This window comes from Hemicordylus capensis, chromosome 6, assembly GCF_027244095.1.
Source record: "Hemicordylus capensis ecotype Gifberg chromosome 6, rHemCap1.1.pri, whole genome shotgun sequence".
Taxonomy (NCBI): domain Eukaryota; kingdom Metazoa; phylum Chordata; class Lepidosauria; order Squamata; family Cordylidae; genus Hemicordylus; species Hemicordylus capensis.
This window is the reverse complement of record NC_069662.1, coordinates 152,312,634-152,335,121: the sequence shown is the minus strand read 5'-3', so window position 1 is coordinate 152,335,121 and position 22,488 is coordinate 152,312,634. Positions and strand designations below refer to the sequence as shown.

General features: G+C 45.2%; 1 protein-coding gene across 5 annotated transcripts in view; it reads right to left on the bottom strand.

The window, feature by feature from the left end:
• The window catches only part of ADARB2 (adenosine deaminase RNA specific B2 (inactive)), a 565,015-nt gene that overhangs the window by 523,471 nt on the left and 19,056 nt on the right, over positions 1–22,488 (bottom strand). For 3 of the 5 annotated variants that reach the window (XM_053266066.1, XM_053266064.1, XM_053266067.1), the window contains 2 exons: positions 21,492–21,542; positions 19,965–20,066 (listed from right to left, as the gene is read on the bottom strand). In XM_053266066.1, the coding sequence (XP_053122041.1) occupies positions 19,965–20,064 (100 nt within the window). In that variant the 5' untranslated portion in view covers positions 20,065–20,066; positions 21,492–21,542. Of the gene's footprint in view, positions 1–19,964; positions 20,067–20,460; positions 20,699–21,491; positions 21,543–22,488 lie in introns of those variants that run through there. The other 2 variants (XM_053266065.1, XM_053266068.1) reach the window with 1 other exon arrangement.

Here is a 22,488-nt window from a genome sequence, read left to right as displayed (position 1 = left end):
TCTATCATGTTTTTTAACCTTATAGCTTGTTCTGAATCAGTGTAATCTCCGCTGCAGAACGCTGCCTTATGGCTGAATACGAGGAGGGGGCAGGGGAAAGTCAATGCAATCAATTGTTTGTAAATATCTCTCCGCGAACATGGCTGTTTGATGTGAGTGGCTGAGGACAGAAGCAGCATTCAGTGGTAAAAAACAGACACCAGCAGCATCACGTCAAGGTCGATGGTCTCGTTCTTACTTAACCCATGGTTTTGTGGCTCACTGTTCATATAGTGTAGTGCAGACACAATAGCACTTCAAATCATGGTAGTCTTGTGTAGGTTTGAAACAGAATGGAATCCTCAAAAGGTCAAGCAGCTAACTCGGTTAACTATGCATCACAATTACCATTTTTTATGCTGAAAAAAGTAGTCTTGAAGGAGAAACTGGTTACAGGGAAAACAAGTGAGCGTTAGCTTGTAGAGGCACAGGTGGCAAGAGAGGCTTAGCTTCATGGAATCCAGATAATTCATCTTTGGTTTTTTCCCAGAGGTTAAAAGTTGTAGTCCTCATGATACAAAAGAAAACTAAGATATCCAACAATAGTGTAATTGAAGTCTGAGGGCAGAATAAAGTCTGGGAGCATAGAACAAAGTCCAGAGAGCTGCTTTTTCGTCAGGAAAAGCAACAACAGAAGGAGCCAGTTTGAAGCACAGAAACAGTGAAGGGATGCTTAACCCACCCACCCCCACCCCTGCCACTGCTCTTCTCCTGAAAATCCCCATCAAGCTGTCTTTCTCCTCTCCACAAAGTTCTAGCCATGCCTGACGTTCAGTTTGAGCCCCGTTTGCTACACCCCTCCAGATCCAGTCATGGCATTTCCCCCTAATTGACACTCTACAGGTGCTACCAAAAGCAGAAGAATTTGGAAGCTGGCACAATGAGTGGATGTTTCCAGCAACCACAGCCAAAGGAGATGTTGTTGTTGTTGTTATTTTACACTTATATCCCGCTCTTCCTCCAAGGAGCCCAGAGCGGTGTACTACATACTTAGGTTTTTCCTCACAACAACCCTGTGAAGTAGGTTAGGCTGAGAGAGAAGTGACTGGCCCAGAGTCACCCAGCAAGTATCATGGCTGAATGGGGATTTGAACTTGGGTCTCCCCGGTCCTAGTCCAGCACTCTAACCACTACACCACGCTGGCTCTCTTGCTGTTTCTTGCTGAATGTATGTTCCCTTGCTGACCACTTCTACAGGCAGACTAGTAAGGCTAGCTTGTGTGGCCCAAAATCAACAGTCATATCAAACCTCTGCCCTGCAGCTAGGAAACATCTATTCTATGAAACTATCAATTTCCTGTTGTGATGCAGCCATTACTGGGGAAGACATTTCCTGGATTCCTAAATTGAAAGATAGTACTTCCTGAGTGAGTGGTCCCTTCCACCAACACCAATGGCTTCTGTTTGTATGGATGTCTCACAAAGCTCCAGATCAGCCAGCTCTTCATCCTTCCAAGTGCTGTTCCTTTAAAATAAATAAATGTTTAAGCTTCATTTATATTTATCTATTTGGTGGAGGAATTCACTAATTTCTTCCGCTAGTTTGTTTTTTGGGAGGGAAGAGAGCACTGCTTTTGACCCTGAACAGCTTCAGCTGTTTCACAAAGCTGTAATGCATAGGAACATAGGAAGCTGTCATATCGAGTCAGACCACTGGCCCATCTAACTCAGTATTGTCTACACAGACTGGCAGCAGCTTCTCCAAGGTTACAGGCAGGAGTCTCTCTCAGCTCTATCATGGAGATGCCAGGGAGGGAATTTGGGACCTTTTGCATGCAAGCATGCAGGTTCTCTTCCCAGAGTGGCCTTATGTTTCTTTTTTTATTGTGAGCCCTTGGGAACAGGGGACCACTGGAGGCAGAGGCACTCTTAAGGTCTTACCCCTGGACCTTAGGTTAAGTCCAAAGTCCAGGGCCTCCACAGCCCCTGGGAGCCTCCAAATCCTCTGTAGTCTGTCATGGGTGGTGTGGTCACCCAGCAGAGCATAGTGATGCTTAATTTGCAGGGGAGGAGGGCCTCCAAAGGCCTTTATTTCCAGGCTCCAAAATTACCTAGGTGCACCTTTAACTGGAGGGATGCTGTGCAGGGGCTGGATAGGGCCAGTTGCTCTCCCCCTGCTAAATATAAGAGAATCACCACTTTGAAAGGTGCCTCTTTGCCTAGTTTGCAAGGGTAGTTTTGCTGAGTTAGCTTAGCAAGGAAAACTAATTGTATCCTCATGATAGAAAGATAAACCTGTACAACTGACGCTAAAGTGTACAAATGAAGTGAGCCAATTTCCCTTAAAGACACCAGACCCCACATACTGAACTGCAAAACAAACAAAACAAAACAAACACCCCAAATCCAAACTTAAGTGCCCCGTCAACCACAAAATGCCTTTCCCTCTTCATGCTTTTCTTAAGACACACGTAGGCAAGTGCCTGGGGAAAGGCCAAAGATTGACAGCTCACAATCGCCTGAATATTCAAGCCAGATTGTGAGGCATCTGCTGGGCTGACTTGCTTCAGGGAGATTTCCAGGCACGTATCTCAGGGTCAGTGTTCCCTCTAACAGGGATTCCCAGATGTTGTGGACTACAGCTCCCAGCATCTTCAGTAGCCATGGCCTTTTGCTGGGGATTGTGGGAGCTGTAGTCAACAGCATCTGGGAATCTCTGTTACAGGGAACACTGCTCAGGGTGCCCTTTAAAGTTACAGTAATGAGAGAGAGAGAGAGAGAGAGAGAGAGAGAATATATACAAGTCATTTTTGCACACCTTCCTTTTGCACTTACAAAAGGATGAAACTACTATTTTGGCTACTTTGGACAAAACTTCACCTGTCAATCCAACCCCCAGGGGCGGAGCCACCAATGTGCGGATGGGTTCAAAGAACCCGGGCCGCCAATGGGAAAGGCCGCCGAAGCCCACAGCGGGGGCATGGCTCAGGTTCCAAAGAGCCCCGAGCGAGCTCTCCCCCACCCATTTCAGGCAGCGTTTGCTGCCTGACACCTTTATTTCCCTTTCTCTCCCTCACTGGAGGGAGAGAAAGGGAAATAAAGGCTGTCAGGCAGCAAACGCTGCCTGAAATGGATGGGGGAGAGCTCACTCAGGCTATCCCAAGCCTGGGGCATGCCCCCTTTGCTCATGACATCACATGCACAGGGGCGAGGCCTAGGCGCCAGAGAGCCAGAGCAAGCTCTTCCCCATCCATTTCAGGCAGCACTTGCTGCCTGACAGCATTTATTTCTCTTCCTCTTCCTCACTGGAGGAAAGGAGAAAGGGAAATAAAGGCTGTAGGACAGCAAATGCTGCCTGACATGGATGGGGGAGAGCTCTCTTGGGGCTCTTTGAAGCCCAGGCCATGCCCCCTTGCACATGATGTCCTGCACGTGAGGCATTACTAGAGGGGCAGCCCGGCAGGATCGGACACAGGCCGCTGTTTGGCTGGCTCCGCACCTGCCAACTCCACACTGTTTGTGCACCAGGAGTACACTATCATGTCCCCCTTTCCAGCACACAGGGACACCTTTTTCTGACTGTGGGGGGGAAATGATTACTCCGACCTGCCCTTCTGCAGGTGGCCCAATTATTAGTTTAAACTAATATTTGTGCCACAGGTAGATGGGCAGTGCAGATAGCTCCCCCCTCAGCAATTAAGGACTGGTGCCTCCGAGCGCCTGGGGGAGGGAGGGCGTGGCTGCTCACAGTGCACACACACACATCCTTATCCCGCGGAGTCAGGATGGCAGCCATAGTATGTCGGCCAAACATCTGAACCAGTAAGTCACACTTTTCCTCCCTCACCCCCAGTGAAATGTGCAAGTTGTAGTGGTGAGTTATGTTCACGCATCACAGTGTGGGGCTCATTCCCCCAACCTCCAATCTTTGGGGGCATCCTGTAATTCCAAAGTTGTCCTCAGACTTCTGCATGTTTCAGAGATCTGGACCAGTGGGCACATGCCAGCCATTTTTTTTTAACCCTTTTAAGAATGCAGGGACGGAAAAGAAATGCAAGCACCTGTTCTTAAACCTGCCTTCCACATACTTAATAGAATCCCACTGCGGTTTCTACTCTCTCTCTCTCTCTCTCTCTCTCTCTCTCTCTCTCTCTCTCTCTCACACACACACACACACACACACACACACACACACACACACACACACACACACACTCCTGGGAAGGAGAAGGGCTTAAGCAGAAGGATGCCAGCAAACAATGCCAATGGAAGAGCAGTTTTGATGGAGAGCGGTTGAAGGCAAAGACAATTATACCACGTGAATTATACATGTGTTTGGGGTTTGGGAGGTGATTTGCTGGACTTTGTTTTAATAACTACCCACTGTGAGAGGATAGTGGCTTCTTTGGAGCTTTTATCTTTTCGGCATACTGTTTATTTTTTTGCAGTCGGAACTGGCATCAGACAGCTTCTGCTGTGCCCTTTCTGCACACACCTTAGGTCAGCATTCTGCAGAGCCTTAGGAGACTGCGTGTCTAAACAAATGAGGCAAAATAATTTGTCTTCTGCAATGTGCTTATTTTTCATTATGAAACTGAGTCAGTGCTACAAATGGCTAAGTTAGGGTTCCTTTCCTTGTTTTTTTAATTTCACTCGCAGAATGAAAATTAACTTCAGAGAGATTAGCCATCCCATCCCATCCTCCCCCCTTTTAAAGTTTAAAAGATCAGCAAAATTGTTATTTAAAATATCTGCAAGAGAACTTTTTCTTGGCCACATGTTCAGCCAGTTCTAACAGAAAAGCAGCAAAGAGGCCATTTTTATAAGAATGGGAACAACCATTATGAATAATCAGGTCAATGACATATTGTCCAAGAGATATTCTAGTAGAAACCAGCAAATCAGGCTATAATGCAAATAAATATAACCCGAGAGCTTACAAAGAATCTAGAGGCTCCTTCACACCCTTCTTGCCATTTCTTTCTTTTAAAAAAAATTCCTATACAGCCCAAAACTTTTCTTCAGGATTGGACAGAGAGGTCACAAGAAAAGTAGGCTCCTGGCATGATTTATGCTGCGCCCCCTGCTGGCCAGCGCTTACCTTTTGCAATTAACTCAATTTGCCAGAAAAGGAGTTTGAAAAGAGGCGCGTTAATCACAAAAAAGCAATAGCTGGCCAGCAGGGGGCGCAGTGTAAATCACACCAGGAGCAGCGTTCTCTCTAAAAAATTTTCATCTGTGTGCAGAATGAGTTTTGTTCTGGGCAGCAGTATTAAGGCAGTGGGGCCTTCCTGATTCAACCTGAGCGGGATCGAAAATTAACTGAGCGGATTCCGGACATCAAAACACATGTGAGCACACACGCATGCACACACCTTAGAGGGAACACAGACCAGGAGCCTGTTCCCATGTGACCTCTCTATCAAATCCTAGAAGACAAGACAAGAAGAATCTGTAGGAGTGTTTGGATTCTCTGCAAGCCGCCGGCTTATATTTATTCACAACCTTTGCTTATAGCATGTTTTACTGTATCAGATGAGAGCATTTGATTGAAGTAGCTGCAGAACATGCACATCAGAGAACATAAATCTGTCATAAACATGGAAGTAAAGCTATGGACGTACTTCATGTGGCAATGCAGGTGGGAGGAGGTGAGAAGACCTTCTGAGTTCTGCCCTAAAGAGCTTTGGTTCCATCTCTCTCTGCAGTACAACGGATTCTGCAATCCAGCCCAGCCACAAGAGAAACTGGGGACATGACCAATCCCCTCAGTACGTCAGAAGTCTCCAGGGATGCAAAGCAACGCCTAGAGTGGCCCAAGGACATTCCTCTACATTTCCAAGAGGACTACAACATAATTCATGCATTTTACCCACTTGGACAATTCCAGAACAGCTTGCAAATCTCCTGCTGGGTGACATACAGAAGTTCTACTTAGGCAGGGATGTGGAGAAACAGGAAGCATGTGCCCCTTGGTGCTTCCAGCTCCCTCCACATTTGTGTTATGTCCAAAGCCAGTCTCCGCTTCTGACACTTTGCATTTCTACCAGACTGGCTGAAGTGAAGATTATTAAGCCCAGCTCCCCTACAAGTACGGCTTCAGTGTTCTATTTATCTAAGCCGAATTTACACTAAGCTGAAGGTCTAGCCCTCTGTGCATTTTCATTTACTTTACACAGCAGGCAAAATGATATCTTCTGCCTTTCAAGTTTCAGAGAATATTTCATTAGGGAGAACAGGAGGGAAGAGAGGGAGACAGAGAGCAAGTTATGTGTTACAAGAGGCTGATGCTTCCGAGCTGTAGATTGGCTTACGGGCACTCCCTCTCTCGCTGTTTATGGGGATTTACATCCGGCTTTATTGCAAGAGAGTCTCAAGGTAGCTAACCTAAAACATATCGAGTACCTAAAAGCCATCAATAACCACGCAGCAGATAAAGACTACCACCACACTGCTAACCAAGCCAGGAAAATCATTTTGCTCAGAGGGGATAGGTCACCAAGGCTAACCAATGCCATCATTCACTTGAGAGAACAGGATGGACTTTACCTCATCCTAGAAAGATAGCAATGAAGGTGCCAGGCACGAATCTCCTGGGAGGAAGTCCAACAGTCTGGGTATCACCACTGAAAAGACCCTCTCTGGTTGCCATCCACTGAAGACAGGGGGTCCAGAGAAAGACCTTAGAAGATGACCATAATGCTAGGGCACAGATTTCTGTATTTGTTTGTTTAAAAGTTTTATACCCCATCCCTGCAGTGCAATACTGCTTGAAGCAGCTCAGAAAACTAGTAAAACAGAGAAAACAACAGAAAAAGAAACGTTTGCACTATATTTCCAGTCTATCTGACAAAGTGCTCCATATGAAATTCCATGCACTGGACAACAGCCACCTAAGTCTCAAATAAAGAAGATCAGATTCATCCTATTATCACAATCAGTGTTCCCTCTAACAGGGATTCCCAGATGTTGCTGACTATAACTAACAGAATCCCCAACTGCAACGGCTTTTGCTTGGGGATTCTGGGAGTTGTAGTCAACAACATCTAGGAATCCCTGTTAGAGGGAACACGGATCACAATAATATTTAAATTTAATCTTTCACAGGTCTCTGCATGTTGACAACAGGGCAGTTTACACGATCATAAACTGGGTAGGAAAGGAGACCCATCTAGTTTTGAGCTGGGCGCGCTCCCGTTTTGTGACTGCGTATTACAGAAAAACAAGGTAGGAGGAAGGAAGCTTGATCATCTGTCAAGCCCCAGTTGAGTAGGGCAGTTCCCTCTTCCACCTTGTTCAGAACCTGGGGACAGAATCTGGCCAGGGCGTGTCCATCCTACCCAGCTGGGGCTAGACAGATGATCCTCACCTCCAACCTTGTTTTGATCTAACACACGGTCACAAAACAGGAGTGTCCGCAGCTCCTGAAAATGGGTAGGATTCGCTTCCTCCCCAGTTTATGGCTGTGTGAACTGCCCCGCTGTCAACACAGAGACCTGCCCTGCGATCTTGTCCTGTGAAAGAAACTCAACAATTTATGGAGGTTTGTACAACTGGCGTCCCCATCCTCCATTTGGGAGGAGCTTACTAAGACTCCAATCAGCACCATAAGGGTTTGGGGTTGTTCTTTTTTTTAAAAAAAAAAGTTAGGAATCAGCGCTCACAATAGGCACTGAACAGGCCCTGTTTGCTATGCAAATAGTGGAGAGCCAGATAAATTAAGCCGCCTTGCTGACTTGCGGCTTTCAAACCATGTGGGTGATGCCAGTGCTTCCAATATTATCATGATTTTGAAAGACCAGATTGCAGAAGCAAACATCAGATGTTTAGCATAAATAAATGGTACAACACAGATTAATCAATATGTCTGGTGTAGCAGTTTGTAGCTGGAGGAAGATCTTCTGTCAATGACATTAGGGAACATCTATTCCCGCTTTAAACTTAAGATGTAAACAGCAAGCGCAAAGGCGCAATCTAATTACTTCTGCTCTGCTTAACAATAGAGACCTCTAATGTTTCCACTCCCTCTCCGGCTTCCAGGTCACCATTCATATAAATCTAAGCATCCAAGGAGCTGGTAATGACTGGCAGAGGGGGAGGGAAGAAAGGAAGGGCAAAGGCATCCATATCAGTGCATGCCATATAATTAGGTTGTGAACTGCATTGCTATAATCTCTCTCTCTCTCAACTTGCTGTTGTCCATATGCAATTTCTTTCTTAAAAAAAAAAAAAAAGAGTGTCTGGATTTTTAGACGTTCTTTGCATCCAGTATTTTAACTGCACTTATTTACAATGCATGGCAAAGGCGGGCACAATTCTCTCATGCAAGACCTTTTTGAGCCAACAGAATTTTGCTGTGTTTTTGCCCGGCCCCCATTCATTTCAGTGGTGCCTATGCATCAAGTATTCCCAATAGAGGAAGCCTATATTGGCGACGAAAATACATGGTTTCTATATACACGCGTTGGGGTTCTGCATTAGTCCATAGTCTAGCAGTCCATTCATCTCCACAGTCCAGCCAAGAAAAACCTTCCCAAAGTTAAACGAGATGGCTTAATTTTCTCTCTTTTCTGCTTAACATCTCTTGCCAAGCTTGACATGGGGGTTTATGATAATGTGCACATTTGCTAAGGCTAGCTGACCAGGCTTTAGGAAGCAGCTTGTATTGTGTTGACCCTGGACACAATTTGGTCTGTGTATCTCACAATGAATAGTGCTTGCCAGGAAAAATAATCTCAGAGGGTCTGCCTGCTTCTTCCAGGGAGGCTGCTATTCACTGTCTGAGAGCATTTAGCCTTAAAGCGTCATTCAGATGGGGCGGGGGAAATACACCTTAGGTTTATGCTTAACACACCAGGGAGCACTGGGGGGGGAATCTTCCAGTTTCAGTATCAAAGTAGTGCTTTGCTACTTCTACGAAGCAGGATATCAAGTCTGTCACATTCAAATACTTCTCCCTCCCCCCCCATCTTTAAATAGCTTTGATTATTCACGGCTAGCATTTCATCTGCACTAGAGAGGCAAAGACACCACTAATAACTACGAACACTTTCTCCTCTAGGAGACAAAAGACTCTCCTTCTCATTTGTAATGTTTGCAGTCCACAGGGTGAAACTGATCTTTGCATAGGCCTCCCAAACCCCAAATCATTTCGTCTTCATCCATTTATGCACTCAGTTAGGACTGAAGAGCGGGTTGTGGCTCAGACCTGGATCAGGCCTCTATAAGTCATGAGCCAGGCCCACAAATGTTGGCTATCGGTACCACCTCAGGGGATGAAAGCTCCATAGTGATTTTTGGCTACATCTACCCTGGCAGAGATGTGAAATTGGCAGTTTTGCCTTTACAGCTTTATGAGGGTTATCACCCCTTTTTTATCCCTACCACCCAAATGTAGTAGGGAAGAGAGCACTGCTTTGGACTTTGCACAGCTTCAGCTATTTCACAAAGCTGTAATGCACAGGAACATAGGAAACTGTCTTACACCGAGTAGGACTATTGGTCCATCTAGCTACACAGACTGACAGCGGCTTCTCCAAGGTTGCAAGCAGGAGGAGAGAGGGGAGCTGGTCTTGGGGTTGCAAGCATGGCCTTTCTCCTTAGCTAAGCAGGGTCTGCCTGGGTTGCATATGAATGGGAGACTACATGTGTGCACTGTAAGATATTCCCCTTAGGGGATGGAGCCGCTCTGGGAAGAGCATCTAGGTTCCAAGTTCCTTCCCTGGCTTCTCCAAGATAGGGCTGAGAGAGATTCCTGCCTGCAACTTGGAGAAGCTGCTGCCAGTCTGGGTAGACAATACTGAGCTAGATGGACCAATGGCCTGACTCACTATAAAGCAGCTTCCTATGTTCTTATGAGTCTCTCTCAGCCCTATCTGGAGATGCCAGGGAGCGGGGAACTTGGAATCTTCTGCCTGCAAACATGCAGGTCAGGGTTGGGACAATAGTGAACACATTGCTATACTCTCTTGGAGGACATTCCCGCTGGTTTTCATTTCCATTCCTCTGACATGGATACAATCTTATAGTAGTTTTTGTATTTTTTAAAAGCTTTTAAAACACCTTTGCACATTTGGTCACTGAAGGTCCAAGGGGTCAGGAGAATAAAAGCATAACAACACGCAGAAAGCTTAAAGCACTGCAAGACTGTTGCCTGTTTTCCATCTCTCGGGTTAGGGATGGGCAAGCTGGCTCGAGGTTGAGGAAATGTTGACGCAAATGGCCAATGCACATGCGCAGCAGCCTCCAAATGGCCGCCACCAGCGCAGAGAGGCCTGGAACAGGCCATTTGAGACCAAGGGGAGGCCAGCGGGGGGAGGTGGAACATCAAGAGACCACTCCCGTGGCCGGAGCAGCACTCCTGAAGCCCGACAATGGCGGTCAATCTGCAATTTCCCCCTCATTTTACAATTTTTTCCCATTCCCCCTCCCCGCCGCAAGCTGGGCTTGAAATAATTCAGACTCAAGCCAAACCGGGCCCGGCTCTAGTGTGCACAGAACTGGACCCGGTTCGGTCCGAGTCTGGTTCTACTCGAACCGAACCGGGTTTTCTGCTTTTGTGCACACCCCTATCTAGGAAGGTAGACCTTGCCAAAAAAAAAAAAAAAAAAATCACAATGAACACGCATCCCGCCCGCAGATGGTACCGGCCACAGCTGGCTCATGTACTACAGCAAAAGAAGAGAACTAGAGCCCTAGGGAGCCACTACACATCTTGGGCGATTGGCTGACGTCTTGACTAATGAAGCACTTGGCAAGGAGACGGTGCAACTGCACCGATACCAAGTGTGCAAGGAGGAGGCTTGCTGAAGGCATCGTATGTCACAGCAGTTGCAAGGGCACACTGCTGCAGCGATGGCATGGCTTACACACCGCTCCTGCTGGTGCCCCACCCACACTGGGCAGTGACAGAAGCGTTATGCTAGTCAAGAGCAGACGCTCCCCGCACAGTGGAACTAGCTTGTGCCAGCATGTTGCATAAGCACATCATCCTTCTGCAAGCACTACATTAGTCAGGAACCTAAGCAGCAGCCTTATATTGAGTCAGGCCATCTAGCTCAGCATGATCTACTGGCAGTGGGTCTCCTAGCTTTCAGCTAGGAGTCTTTCCCAGCCCGGCCTGGAGTTGCAGCCAAGGAGTAAGTCTAGGGTTTTCTACAGGCAAGGCAGATCTTCTACCACTGAGCTCCGGCCCCGTCTTCTAGGGAAATATCTTACTGGGCTCACCTGTAGTCTTCCATCCAAATGGAAACCAGGGCAGACCCTGCTTAGCAAAGGCAACAATTCACTCTTGGTAACACAAGACCAGCTCTCCTCCCCAAAAGCTGCCTCATACCAAGTCTGACCATCCATCGAGCTCAGTATTGTCTACACTGACTGGCAGCAGCTCTCCAAGGTTTCAGGCAAGAGTCTTCCCCAGCCCTACCTGGAGATGCCAGGGATTGAACCTGGGACCTTCTGCATGCAAAGCCGATGTTCTACCATCGAGCTACGGCCCCATCCCCAAAGGGGGGTAACTTGCAACACACAGTGCTCACATGTGGTCCCCATCCAAATGGAAACCAGGGCAGACCCTGCTTAGCAAAGGGAACCATTCATGCTCGCTACTGCAAGACCAGCTTTTCTCCCCAGGATGGCAGCCACTGCTTTCAACAGAACTACAGCAGTTGTGAATCTCTTTTGCAACAATTTCGATTATGCGTGAGGCTTCAAACGAATACATCCTGGAGATTCGGCAACCAAAAATAATTTCTGATCTACTGGCTCACACATTACATTGGCTTGTATAGGGTATTATTATTATTTATTCTCCTCTTCCACAGGGAGACAATAACCATGGAAGGGGGGGGAGTGCGAACGAGTTCTCAGTATATATTTGGAGGAAATGCAGGCCACAATCCAAAGACCTGTGTTAGGCATGCCCCAGCCAGGGCTTGCATGCCTTCACTGGGACTTTGGGCTTTTTACTTTGACCCCCAGGGCCACATCTGCAAGAGTCTGCAAGGCAGAAAGCCACTGTTCAAGAACTGCATGCCCAATGCCGATTCGGATGCAAGGAACCAATAGCACCGCTCCTAGGACACTGGCCACGGCTACTTCCTCCGAAGTGAAACCAGAAATACCAGCATCTCTGTGTCGGGAGTCCTGTATCGTGCCCTGCCCCTGCCTGCTCAGCTGTAGCGTTTGACAGCCAAGAGCGGAAAAACACAACGGAAAACAACGGTAATAATCTGCTTATACAGAGAGCTTCTTTGTAAGCATATATTCCGTCCACAAGGTTTAGAAGTGCAAATATGATCCTTTAGATATGCAAAGCTGAAAGACGACAGCCGAGTTAGACTCCCGCCACACAGAAGTCAACTGACAGAGTAAGTCCACCTCTGCCACAGTGCCTCAGTTTCAATCCAACCGGAAAAGCTTCCGTGCCTTCCCTCAGATGCACAGGGCGGGGCACTTCGCAGGGGCCACAATGCCTTAGCGATGCCACACAGAAAAGCCACCCGCAACTCCACCCTGTTTCCACCAAATCAGCTGGCACACATCGGCTGCCTGCCACACCTCAGTGCTGCATCTGGGAAGGTTATGCCAACTTAGACCCCAGCCAACATCCTGGGCAGTCGTGGGCCAGCTGTACCGTGCCCTTGGCACGACCTTGTGCTGATAGAAGCTGGGGTTGTGCCACTTACTAAATATTTATTTGCCGCACTGCTGCTCATCGGCTTGAGCTGTAAAAGGTGCTGTGTATTCCATATACAAACTGCTCATCAATCCAGATCGGTTACCCCTACTTAGGGCCAATGCATGCTTAAAATTAAAAGTTGGTGGTAAACATACAGAAAAAACAAGAGGGTTCAGTTTGCCTTTCCTGGTTTCATACTCCTTCGCCTCAACCCTGTGGCTCTGCAATGCCTATATAGGTCCCAACATACAAACAAACCTCTGCACCCAATTTTATTTCCATGTCAGTGCATCTGCCGACATTGAGTGGGGCAGCCCCTCCTCGCATGGAGCTGTTCATGTACACAAGAGCTTGGAGAACGTCTATTGTTTTTCAGCATCAGTGACTGTTCCTTTGTTCTTCCATTCTCAGCAAGGAGAGCCCCCCCCCCCAACATCCGATTTACCTGCTGCACAACTATACATGGCTTCATCAGCATAGCTTCAGTGTCAGCGTTCCATGATTTCAAAGAACAGGAGGCTCTCCCACAATTTGTCATCTTTTTCATACTTTGCAAAAATCGTTTCGACAAAAAGTCACCTTCTAGCCAAGGGCATTACCAAAGAGCTCTCTGACTGGTTTCCATGTTATTTTTAATTCAAGTCTTCCTAGAACAGAATGTTTTCATTGCTTTTCCGAACAAGGCAACAGAGTCGTCAAGATCTCCATTCAGCTGACTGCGATGATGAGTCTCTGTTCCTCATACCAAGCAATTATTGTTCATTTAGACTTCAAAAAATGTAGTTTCACATACCGCACATGTGGGGAGAAAAGCATGCAAGCAAGACACAAAAACGCAGCCTTTAAATTAGTGGCACGAAAAGGCCCAACAGCAATTACCAAATATTTGACACAATCGTATGAAAAGCATATTATTTGGCAGAATAACCCAGATGAACATGAACAACTGTGAGAAATTAGCAAGTCGTTGCATTTCATCCATCACTGCAACTTGCTTTTTGCAAGACCTGCTAGGCTACCAGAATTTTAAAACAAAGCAGGCCGACAGGAAAAGATCAGGCAGCAGAAACTATATAACGTGCGCAGCAACCAGAGGCTTTACCTCGGAACAAGGAGATCATCACAGGCCCTTACCGAATTACGCATCTGCCGATGAACATCAATCCCCTCTTTTCTCCTGATGATTAATCATTTTAACATGTACCAAACTTGTAAACAGCCCAGAAGGCTGTAAAGGTAGTTGGCTGTAAATACGGGATGGAATTCAAGTTCATTCCCATTCACGTAACCTGGGATTCTGAGCAGGGGTATTTTCATCTGGGCAAAATACAGTTTCCTTGATTGTAGACATCCTGAGTGCCAAACGTGCAATCCCTTCTTCCGTAAAGTTGCAATGCTGATTTCAGTGCATTATAGCTAGAGTAAAGTGGTGGGAGAGGAATTTGAAATGGAATGTAGAGGGAAGAATCCTCCCAGGGATGCACAGTGAGGTTTCAGCTGAATATGCCAGCTAGATTTATTCCTTTGTCCCACCCCCGCGCCTGCCCCAAGAATTGTTATTGTTACTGTTGTTTCTATGGTTAACTAACACTTCTGTGAGATGCATGAAACCTAGTGGTACCTGAAGTTAACAGGAAGAAAGAGAATTGCTCTTGTTCCAAATATTGGAAAGGTTCTCTTTCTTTAATAAAATAAATAAATAAACAGACATGCAGATGTAAAAAGAAGCAGAGGCCAGAAGCCCGGATTTCCCTTCATGTGCTTTGGATCTCTCATAAGCATTTTTCACATGCAGCATTTCACACGTCAGGATCAGCTTGAACAGAGCATTGCCAAGTCTTTTAAAGACTCCATTCATCTCAATTAACAAACAGACTCTGCATGAGCTAGCTGGGACTGGAGTGGACGGGGGAGATTTTCACTGATCCAAAAGGAATATCAAATTTGAAAATGGGGCATCATTTCCCCCTGTATTTAGATACTTGAAGGACCAATTACAGTGGACAAAACAAAAACAAAAACAAAACCCTTCAGGAAACATAATCAAATTTCTTATTTTAAAAATAACGATAATAATACAGCTTGGCAGGTAGAATAACCCAAGTAATCACATCAGTGGTTCATTCCCTTGAATGCACATTTTAACCCAAAGTGCAAATATTTCCCTGCTAATAGAGTGCTTCATTTTATTGCCATCCTCCACCCCATCTGGCCATCTCCATTTAGATGTTTTTGCTAGAAAGAGGCAGCTCTGCTATTGAAGCAGTGCTCCACTACTATGCGATAAAGAACCATGAATTCCACAGTTTCCCCTTCTTTCTAAATTTAAGTTATCACAGCTAATGCCCTCGATGCAATCTCAAATTGCTGTCATTACCACAGATTACCAGAAATCAGAAGTAAATCGTAGAAAGGGAGGGGGGCGGAGAAGAAGAAAGGGGTTCAGAAATAATATGATAGATATAAAGTTTTAATCCATTTAATTTTCTCTCCAAATCCAACCCTTCTTCTCAAGCTGTCAGGGGTCAAGATAAGCAATGCATACCCTGAAGCACAACACCGACCTATTGTAGGAAAATAATATTTGTTCATGAACCCAGGGTTCATTTGTCCTTTTGGTATCATGAAGCAATGGAAATCCACACGGGCTCAACGGCCTCCTTCTGAACACTGCCTTGGAATTTCATTATTTTATTTTTTTTAAACAGAAATCTCATTATGCCATAATTTCATTTCTCCCACACATCTTGCTGTTTGGATTCTGTCCCCTTTCTGCTCCACCAGCACTAAGCGACTCACCTCTTCCTCCTCCTCTTTCGTCTTGAAGCATTTAACTTTTGTGTCTACTTCTCTTCGCTGGAAGTGCCTCAGATCAAGACTAACCTGGGGGAATCCTCATGCATTGCAAACAATGAGTCAGCTTAATTGCAGTTGTGAACTAACAAACAGAAACACAAGGAAAAATCCCAACCCACCATCTAAATTCTTAGCTTTTTGGGGAGGGGAGAGGGCAGGTACATTTATTGCTACCCAGTGACTGAAAGTTTCTGTATTCTATATACCGGCATATCTACACCTCTGCCATTTTCAATTGCTTTTCTCCCCAATCTGTTTTTAGAAGCTTTCCCATAGCTTGAGTCCAGTTTTTCACAGTCCATACAGTATTCTCTTATTCCGCTCATCCAAACCTATTACATGTTACTCATGATTTTTTTAAAAAACCAAAAATAATACCTGCCTTTAAAAAAATTAAATAGAAAACAGCAAATTCATCCAAATCACTCAGCTCATTTACCAGTGTCAGCTCACATCACAGAAGGATACTAAAGTAAGTGCTGCAGAAAAAATTACAGTTATATAAATAATAAGGCTAGCATTCTAGCATTTATTTAGCATTCTATCACTCATTTATTTTAGATGGATTTTTAGGAATGATGTTATTTACTTATGATTAGGTTGGTTCCAAAAGACAGGGGAGGGGGAAATCCTTTACTTGCAATAATCTACCAGTAATCCTAGAAGGGAGAAACAACAACACTTTTTCCCCCTTGCAACATCCTGGCAAGAAAGTAGCACCATGATCTGAAACACATTACTTATAGGAAGTAAATTCCATTTATTTCCATGGAACTCATGTTCAAATCTCATTATTCCAATCCAAGTGTATATATATTTGCAGTATACAAGTATGTAATATTTGAGAATGGTTTGAATTTTACTATCTCCCAGAATGTTCAGCATGACTCTTTCGTTCATCTTAAAACACCAATACATACACAGAGTACACGATCAAGCCCAAGAACTTTTATTCCAATTTTTTATATTAGGAAAAAGCTATGCATGCATTCAAGGAATTCACTGAAATAAATTAACATATAACTCAACTTCGGCTGGATCATGCCCCAAATTCAAAGTAATATAAAATATTATTATGGACAGTTCAAACGATCAGTTCAAATAGCAGTAAACTTGCTATTGAATTACTCACGGAAATATCACTGTAGCCAATTCTAACTACACCCCAATATTCTAAATACAACCACAAGCTTCAACTCTTCCTGAGGAAACTCACCAGAGCAAAGCGTTTGAATGATAACAGAACCTAAGAAATCAGCACTCAGGGATTATACATCTCAAGGCTAACTTAAAATATAACACTGAACAGTGAAAGAAAATCCTAGAAAGTAAATCAGAACCCCACCCCACCCCTGTAGTATTATCAAACTGATATCAAGCACTTTCACATTGGCACCTAAGTAAGCATCACACCTTTACAACATGATACACGAATGCATCACATAGGCATTTGAAGTTTTCCATATATAACCATATAATCTATACACATTTGTCAACTGAATAGTGAGTTTAGATTTGCATTTCATCTTTTTTACACTTCTCAAGCCAGATTTAAATTTAGCATGGAGTCACCCAGCCTTTTTTGTGCCTGAGTGATAAGAGGCTGTAAACATATCTCTGCAGACACAGGTCTCTATATTTTGCACTTGAAAAGTAGATCTTATGTAGAGAAGTAAAGCACACCTTGGAGTGTTGTTAAATGCATTGTCCATTAGTAGCACATTTAAAAGGTTTCTTGATATGGTCAGAAAACACCTTGATATGGTCAGAAAACACATTAAGCATTTAATTTGAGGTCCCATATTTATACATTATCACAAAATAAACCTCTTTTAAATCCTACTCAAGATTGTTTAGTCCCTCTTAATGTCCATGTGCTCTGTTTTGAAACTGGCATGCCCTATTATCAAACTATCAAATTCAACAGGTTGAATACTGGATGTTTTAAAGATTTAATTGATTGTCAAGATTTATTAATATAGATTGTTTTGGAATATACTTTATGAGTCTTCAGGAAGAGAAATCTGTCTGTCAAAGCAGCCCTTGCTACCTGTATACCCCCAAAAGGGAAGAATGTTAATAATGATAATAAAAATACACATTCTCTATAATTATTTGAACTAGCCAGTAGGATATTACCGTAATATATCTATTGCAATTGGAAACTATTGATATCATACTCCTGTTATCTATCCCCAAAGTAAATTACACTTGGCAAATTTACACTTTCCAAGAATAACTTTGTGTTGCTTCAGTAGCAAGAGATGCAGAAAAAGGTTTACAAAGTGAATGAATCTTCATTACAGAATTTTCAAACTTATTGTTAGAACCAGAGTGTGACCCTGAGGAATTGGTACACAAAGCTATCTAAGCAGGGGGATTTGGACGGAAATTAATTATTGATTCATTTTAAAAGCCAGATTTAGAATACCACTAAGTTTTACATTCCTAGAAAGCATATATGACTTACCCAAACTCTCACAATAGAGATAACTACTTACAGGTGGAATATGGAGTCTCTGATACAATGTTAAAGTGGTTTTAATGGATTTAGCAAAGAAACTTCAGTACTGAAATGCTTGGGTAAAAACTATGTTGTGTTTCCTTCCTACTTCAAATAATATTTCTAGAACTCAGGACACTTCCAGAAGCTCCTTTTATAATAGACAGAAGCAGCAAAATCAGTTAAGTGGACATTCATAACACACTTTTAATAATCTGCCTTCCTGCGGGCTTATTTATTTATTTATTTATTTGTTTGTTATTTAAAAAAATTATTTGAGGGCTTAATTTGGGCAGGGGTTACTGACAGAGAAAGTTTGACTGGAAAGGTGACAATATAGGCCAGCAACAGCCAAATTAAGAAAGGTTTGGATCATTTAAACTCCCCCCCCAAAACTTCTCTCAAAACATATCCTGCTACACATTGTGTGTGTGTGTGTGTGTGTGTGTGTGTGTGTGTGTGTGTGTGTATAACACTACCTTGTGCAATGGATATTTTAGGCCTCTAACAGTCAGAGTGTTTAATTCTCTGAGATGGAGGAAACATTTCCATCACAGCTGAAAAAAGATCAAGTCTTGAGGTGATTGAGTGAGCCGACAGAAACTTATCTAAGGCCTCTGTGACACTGACAACTATAGAGGAGGTGGAATTTAATGCTCCGATAAGAGACTTTGGGCTGAGCATCTCTGCAACAGAAGAACGGTCTTCTTCGAATAAGGTTCTGGCTTACTTTGCGCTTGTCATGCTTATTCGACTTCCAACTATTTTACAATATCTGAACGGTAACTGTGGAGACGCAGTATTAGCAATCTGCCGGCGACGTCTCATCCTTCCTTTATGAGGCAACAGGACAGCTTTGGGAAAACCTTTAATCTCAGACAGATTCAGCTTTCTATGACGTTCGGAAGCTTCGCTCTTTCTTTCTTGGATTAGGATAATTATTCCTCTACCATTTATAGAATGCAGCTCTCCTTAGAGAACTGGAGTGGCATTAATGCACTCCCTAACTTTAAACACAACAAACCCTGGCAACAACAACCACCACAACATTAACAAGGCATAGCAATGAGAGCCTGCCAGGGGCATGCAGTCTGCAAACCAAGGTTCCTTCTCTCTTTTCCGGGTGCCTATTTTTGACAGCATTCCTCAGCCAGCAAAATGTGCTTCTCCTTCCTCTAATCCCTTGAATCGACATTTCTGACACACACCGGACATGTTCAAATGGGGTATAATTCTGCACATGCCTTCCTTGTTACAGAAGAGAAATGGCCATGTGCAGACCGGGTTGCTGCGAAAGTATGCGCTAACCCTGACACAATCAATTCTGATGGAGATAATTGGCATTTTCACACACACACAAGAAAACGTCTGGACTCCTCTTGGAACCTTGGACCACTCCAGTCCTTCCTTCTCCCCCTATTATGGATCATGTGATAAATTTACCTCTGACAGGGTCAAAGGAAACACCTGCTAGAGACACTTTGCCTTGTGCTGCGGTATCTGGCTATTTTGATTCCAGCACATGGGAGAGAAGGGGAGAGAAAGCATCCTCTCTTGATTTCTGAGCTCTGTCCGTAATCTCCCGTGTCAATATAATCCCCCTTTCCCAGGCATGCTCTCGCTCCCAAACATTACCTGCCTATGGGAATTTCTGAGGCAAACGCTGCTTCGCAAAACAATCCAAGACACCCACTGATGCTCTGAGGACGCACCATCTGAGCAAGAGTGCCAGAAGCGCACCCTCTGGTCCCTGACACAGAAATGCAGCAGCCAAAAGAGAAGGAATAAAAACAGGAGGGGGAAACAGGGAGAGGAGAGAAAGAGCTAGTGCAAAAGAAGAAGATATATATATATATATATATATATATATATATATATATATATATATATATATATATATACACACACACACACATACATACACACCACACACACATCAGAGCTTACCTTTCCTCTTGGATCGTCTCCGCCTCCTTCTTTTGGACTTGCATTTCAGCTGACTACCGGGACCCCCAGAAGCTCTGCTGTTTCCCAGGACGGATGTCATCGCTGGAGTTCAGTAAACAAGAGAATATTGGGGGGGGGGGGGGGAGAAGGAAAGAAGAGTCTGTGCGTGTCAGTGGGAGGGGGCGGAGGAAGTCTTTCTTGCCCGATGGTCTCCCCTTCCCTGCTTCCTGGGACTGCAAAGCTCGGACGGACTTTAGCCAAAGCTCTTGCGCGGCTCTGGTCTTTTGTCAGCCGGGTTCAAGTGTCTGCGATCGTCAGTGCGGGCATGCTATAAAAGCGGCGGCAGCAGCTGGTGCGGCTGCTGCCGCTGGCGGTGGAGAGAACTGTGAACAGGTATCGAGCCAGACTTTAACCCCCCCTCCCCCCCCAAAAGCAAGCGGATCAGGGACCCACAGTGCCTCCTCCCACCACCCCGTTCCCCCTCTCACCCACTCACAGGGCGCCTGGGTGGAGCGGAGATGCTCCTACTTTTTCCCCTAAACCTTCTTTTTTTTTCTTTTTTGCACCTCCGCTAGTTGTTTGGCCCCACCAGCCACTTGGAAGCCAATCACGCAGGGCGCGCGTCTATTTGCTGCCGCAAAGGCTAATTAGATCCAATCACCACTGTCTCCCGGCTCTGACATCATCGTCACCCACCCCCACGCGCGGGCCACCGCCGCCGCCGCTGCTCTCCATCCGTCCCTTGTCAGCTTGCAAACTCAGCTCCCATTTGGGCTGACGGATCTGCCGCCTCCGAGCTGATAAGAAGGGAAACGGGGGGGTGGTGGGAAACTGCGCCGGAGGCAAACACGGCAGCGGGCCGCCGACGGAGCTGCGTGGCAGCAGGCGGCGCGGAGTCAGCCGACCCTGTGCATTAGGAGTGGGAAGTTCGTCCCATTGAGTTCAGGGGTAGCTTCTCTCAAGGAAGCCTGCATCCGATTGCAGCCTCTCCCAAAGTGAAGGTAAAGTTGTGCCGTCCAGTCGGTGTCGACTCCTGGCGATCGCGGAGCCCTGTGGTTTTCTTTGGTAGAATACAGGAGGGGTTTGCCATTGCCATCTCCCGCGCAGTATGAGAGGATGCCTTTTTCAGTATTCTTCCTATATCGCTGCTGCTCAGTATAGGTGTTTCGCATAGTCTGGGAAACACACCCGTGGGGATTTGAACTGGCAACTGCTTGCTCCCTAGGCAGAGCTTCCGCACTGCACCATTAGGCACCCTAGAAGAGGTGCATTCGGCCCCTCTTCTACGTTGGTCAAAACAAAGAAACACTATTGCAATCCTCCCCTCCAAAAACTCCCACAGCAAAATCCGGGGTTGACGTGGAAGGAAGTCCCACCAGCAACATCTGGACCAAGTTAATCGTGACTTAGTCCCACGTAGTGGTTAGCATGTTGGAGTAGGTCCAAGGTCCAAGTTCAAGTCCCCGATCAGCCATGACACTCTGTGGGTGACTCTGGGCCAGTCACTACTCTCTCAGCGTAACCTACCTCTCAGGGTTGTTGTATAAACACATAACCATGCCTGCTGCTCTCTGGACCCTTTGGAGGAAAAGCAAGATAAAAAATGTACTGTATAAATAAAATTATATTTATTTACTGCCTGATATAGACATCTCCAGGTGTTCTGCTTAAGATTTTTTTAAAAGACTAAAACAATTTAAAACATTATTAAAGAATTAACTAAAGTGACATAGGACCACTAGTAGGAACATAGGAAATTGCCTTATACTAAAAGATTCTCAATGTTGGGTCCCCAGATGTTATTGGACTTCAGCTCCCATAATCTCCAATCAAAGGCCACTGGGGCTGGGGATTATGGGAGTTGAAGTCCAATAACATCTGGGGACCCAGTGTTGAGAATCCTGACTATTTACACTGAGTGGCAGCAGGTCTCCAGGGTTTCAAGCAGGAGTCTCTCACAGCCCTCCCTGGAGATGCCAGGGAGTGAACCGGGGACCTTCTGCAGATGCTCTGCCACTGAGCTACACCATCCCTGAATAATAGTACTACCTGTATTATTTGTATACTACTTTTCAGCTAAAAGCTCACAAAGAATAATGGGATGGTTCCCTGTCTCCAAAGGGCTTACAGTCAAAAAAGAAATGCAAGGTAGACACCACCAGCAACAGCCACTGGAGGGATGCTGGGCTGGGTTTGGATAGGGCAAGTTACTCTCTCACTGCTTAACATACGAGAACCACCACTTTGAAAGTAGGGATGTGCCAGAAGTGTGGTTCAAAGCACGGTTCGAGCACTTTTCAGGAAATTCAAGAGGGAACTTTAAGAAAAAGGAGAGCAGGCGGTGGTGTAGACTTCTCAGTTTCCGGGCGGGGGGAAGGTATGGGGCACATGGGAGGAGAAGTCTTGTGGTAGCAAGCATAAATTGTCCCCTTTGCTAAGCAGAGTCCACACTGGTTTGCATTTGAATGGGAGACTACATGTGAGCACTGTAAAATATTCCCCTTAGGGGATGGGGTCACTCAGG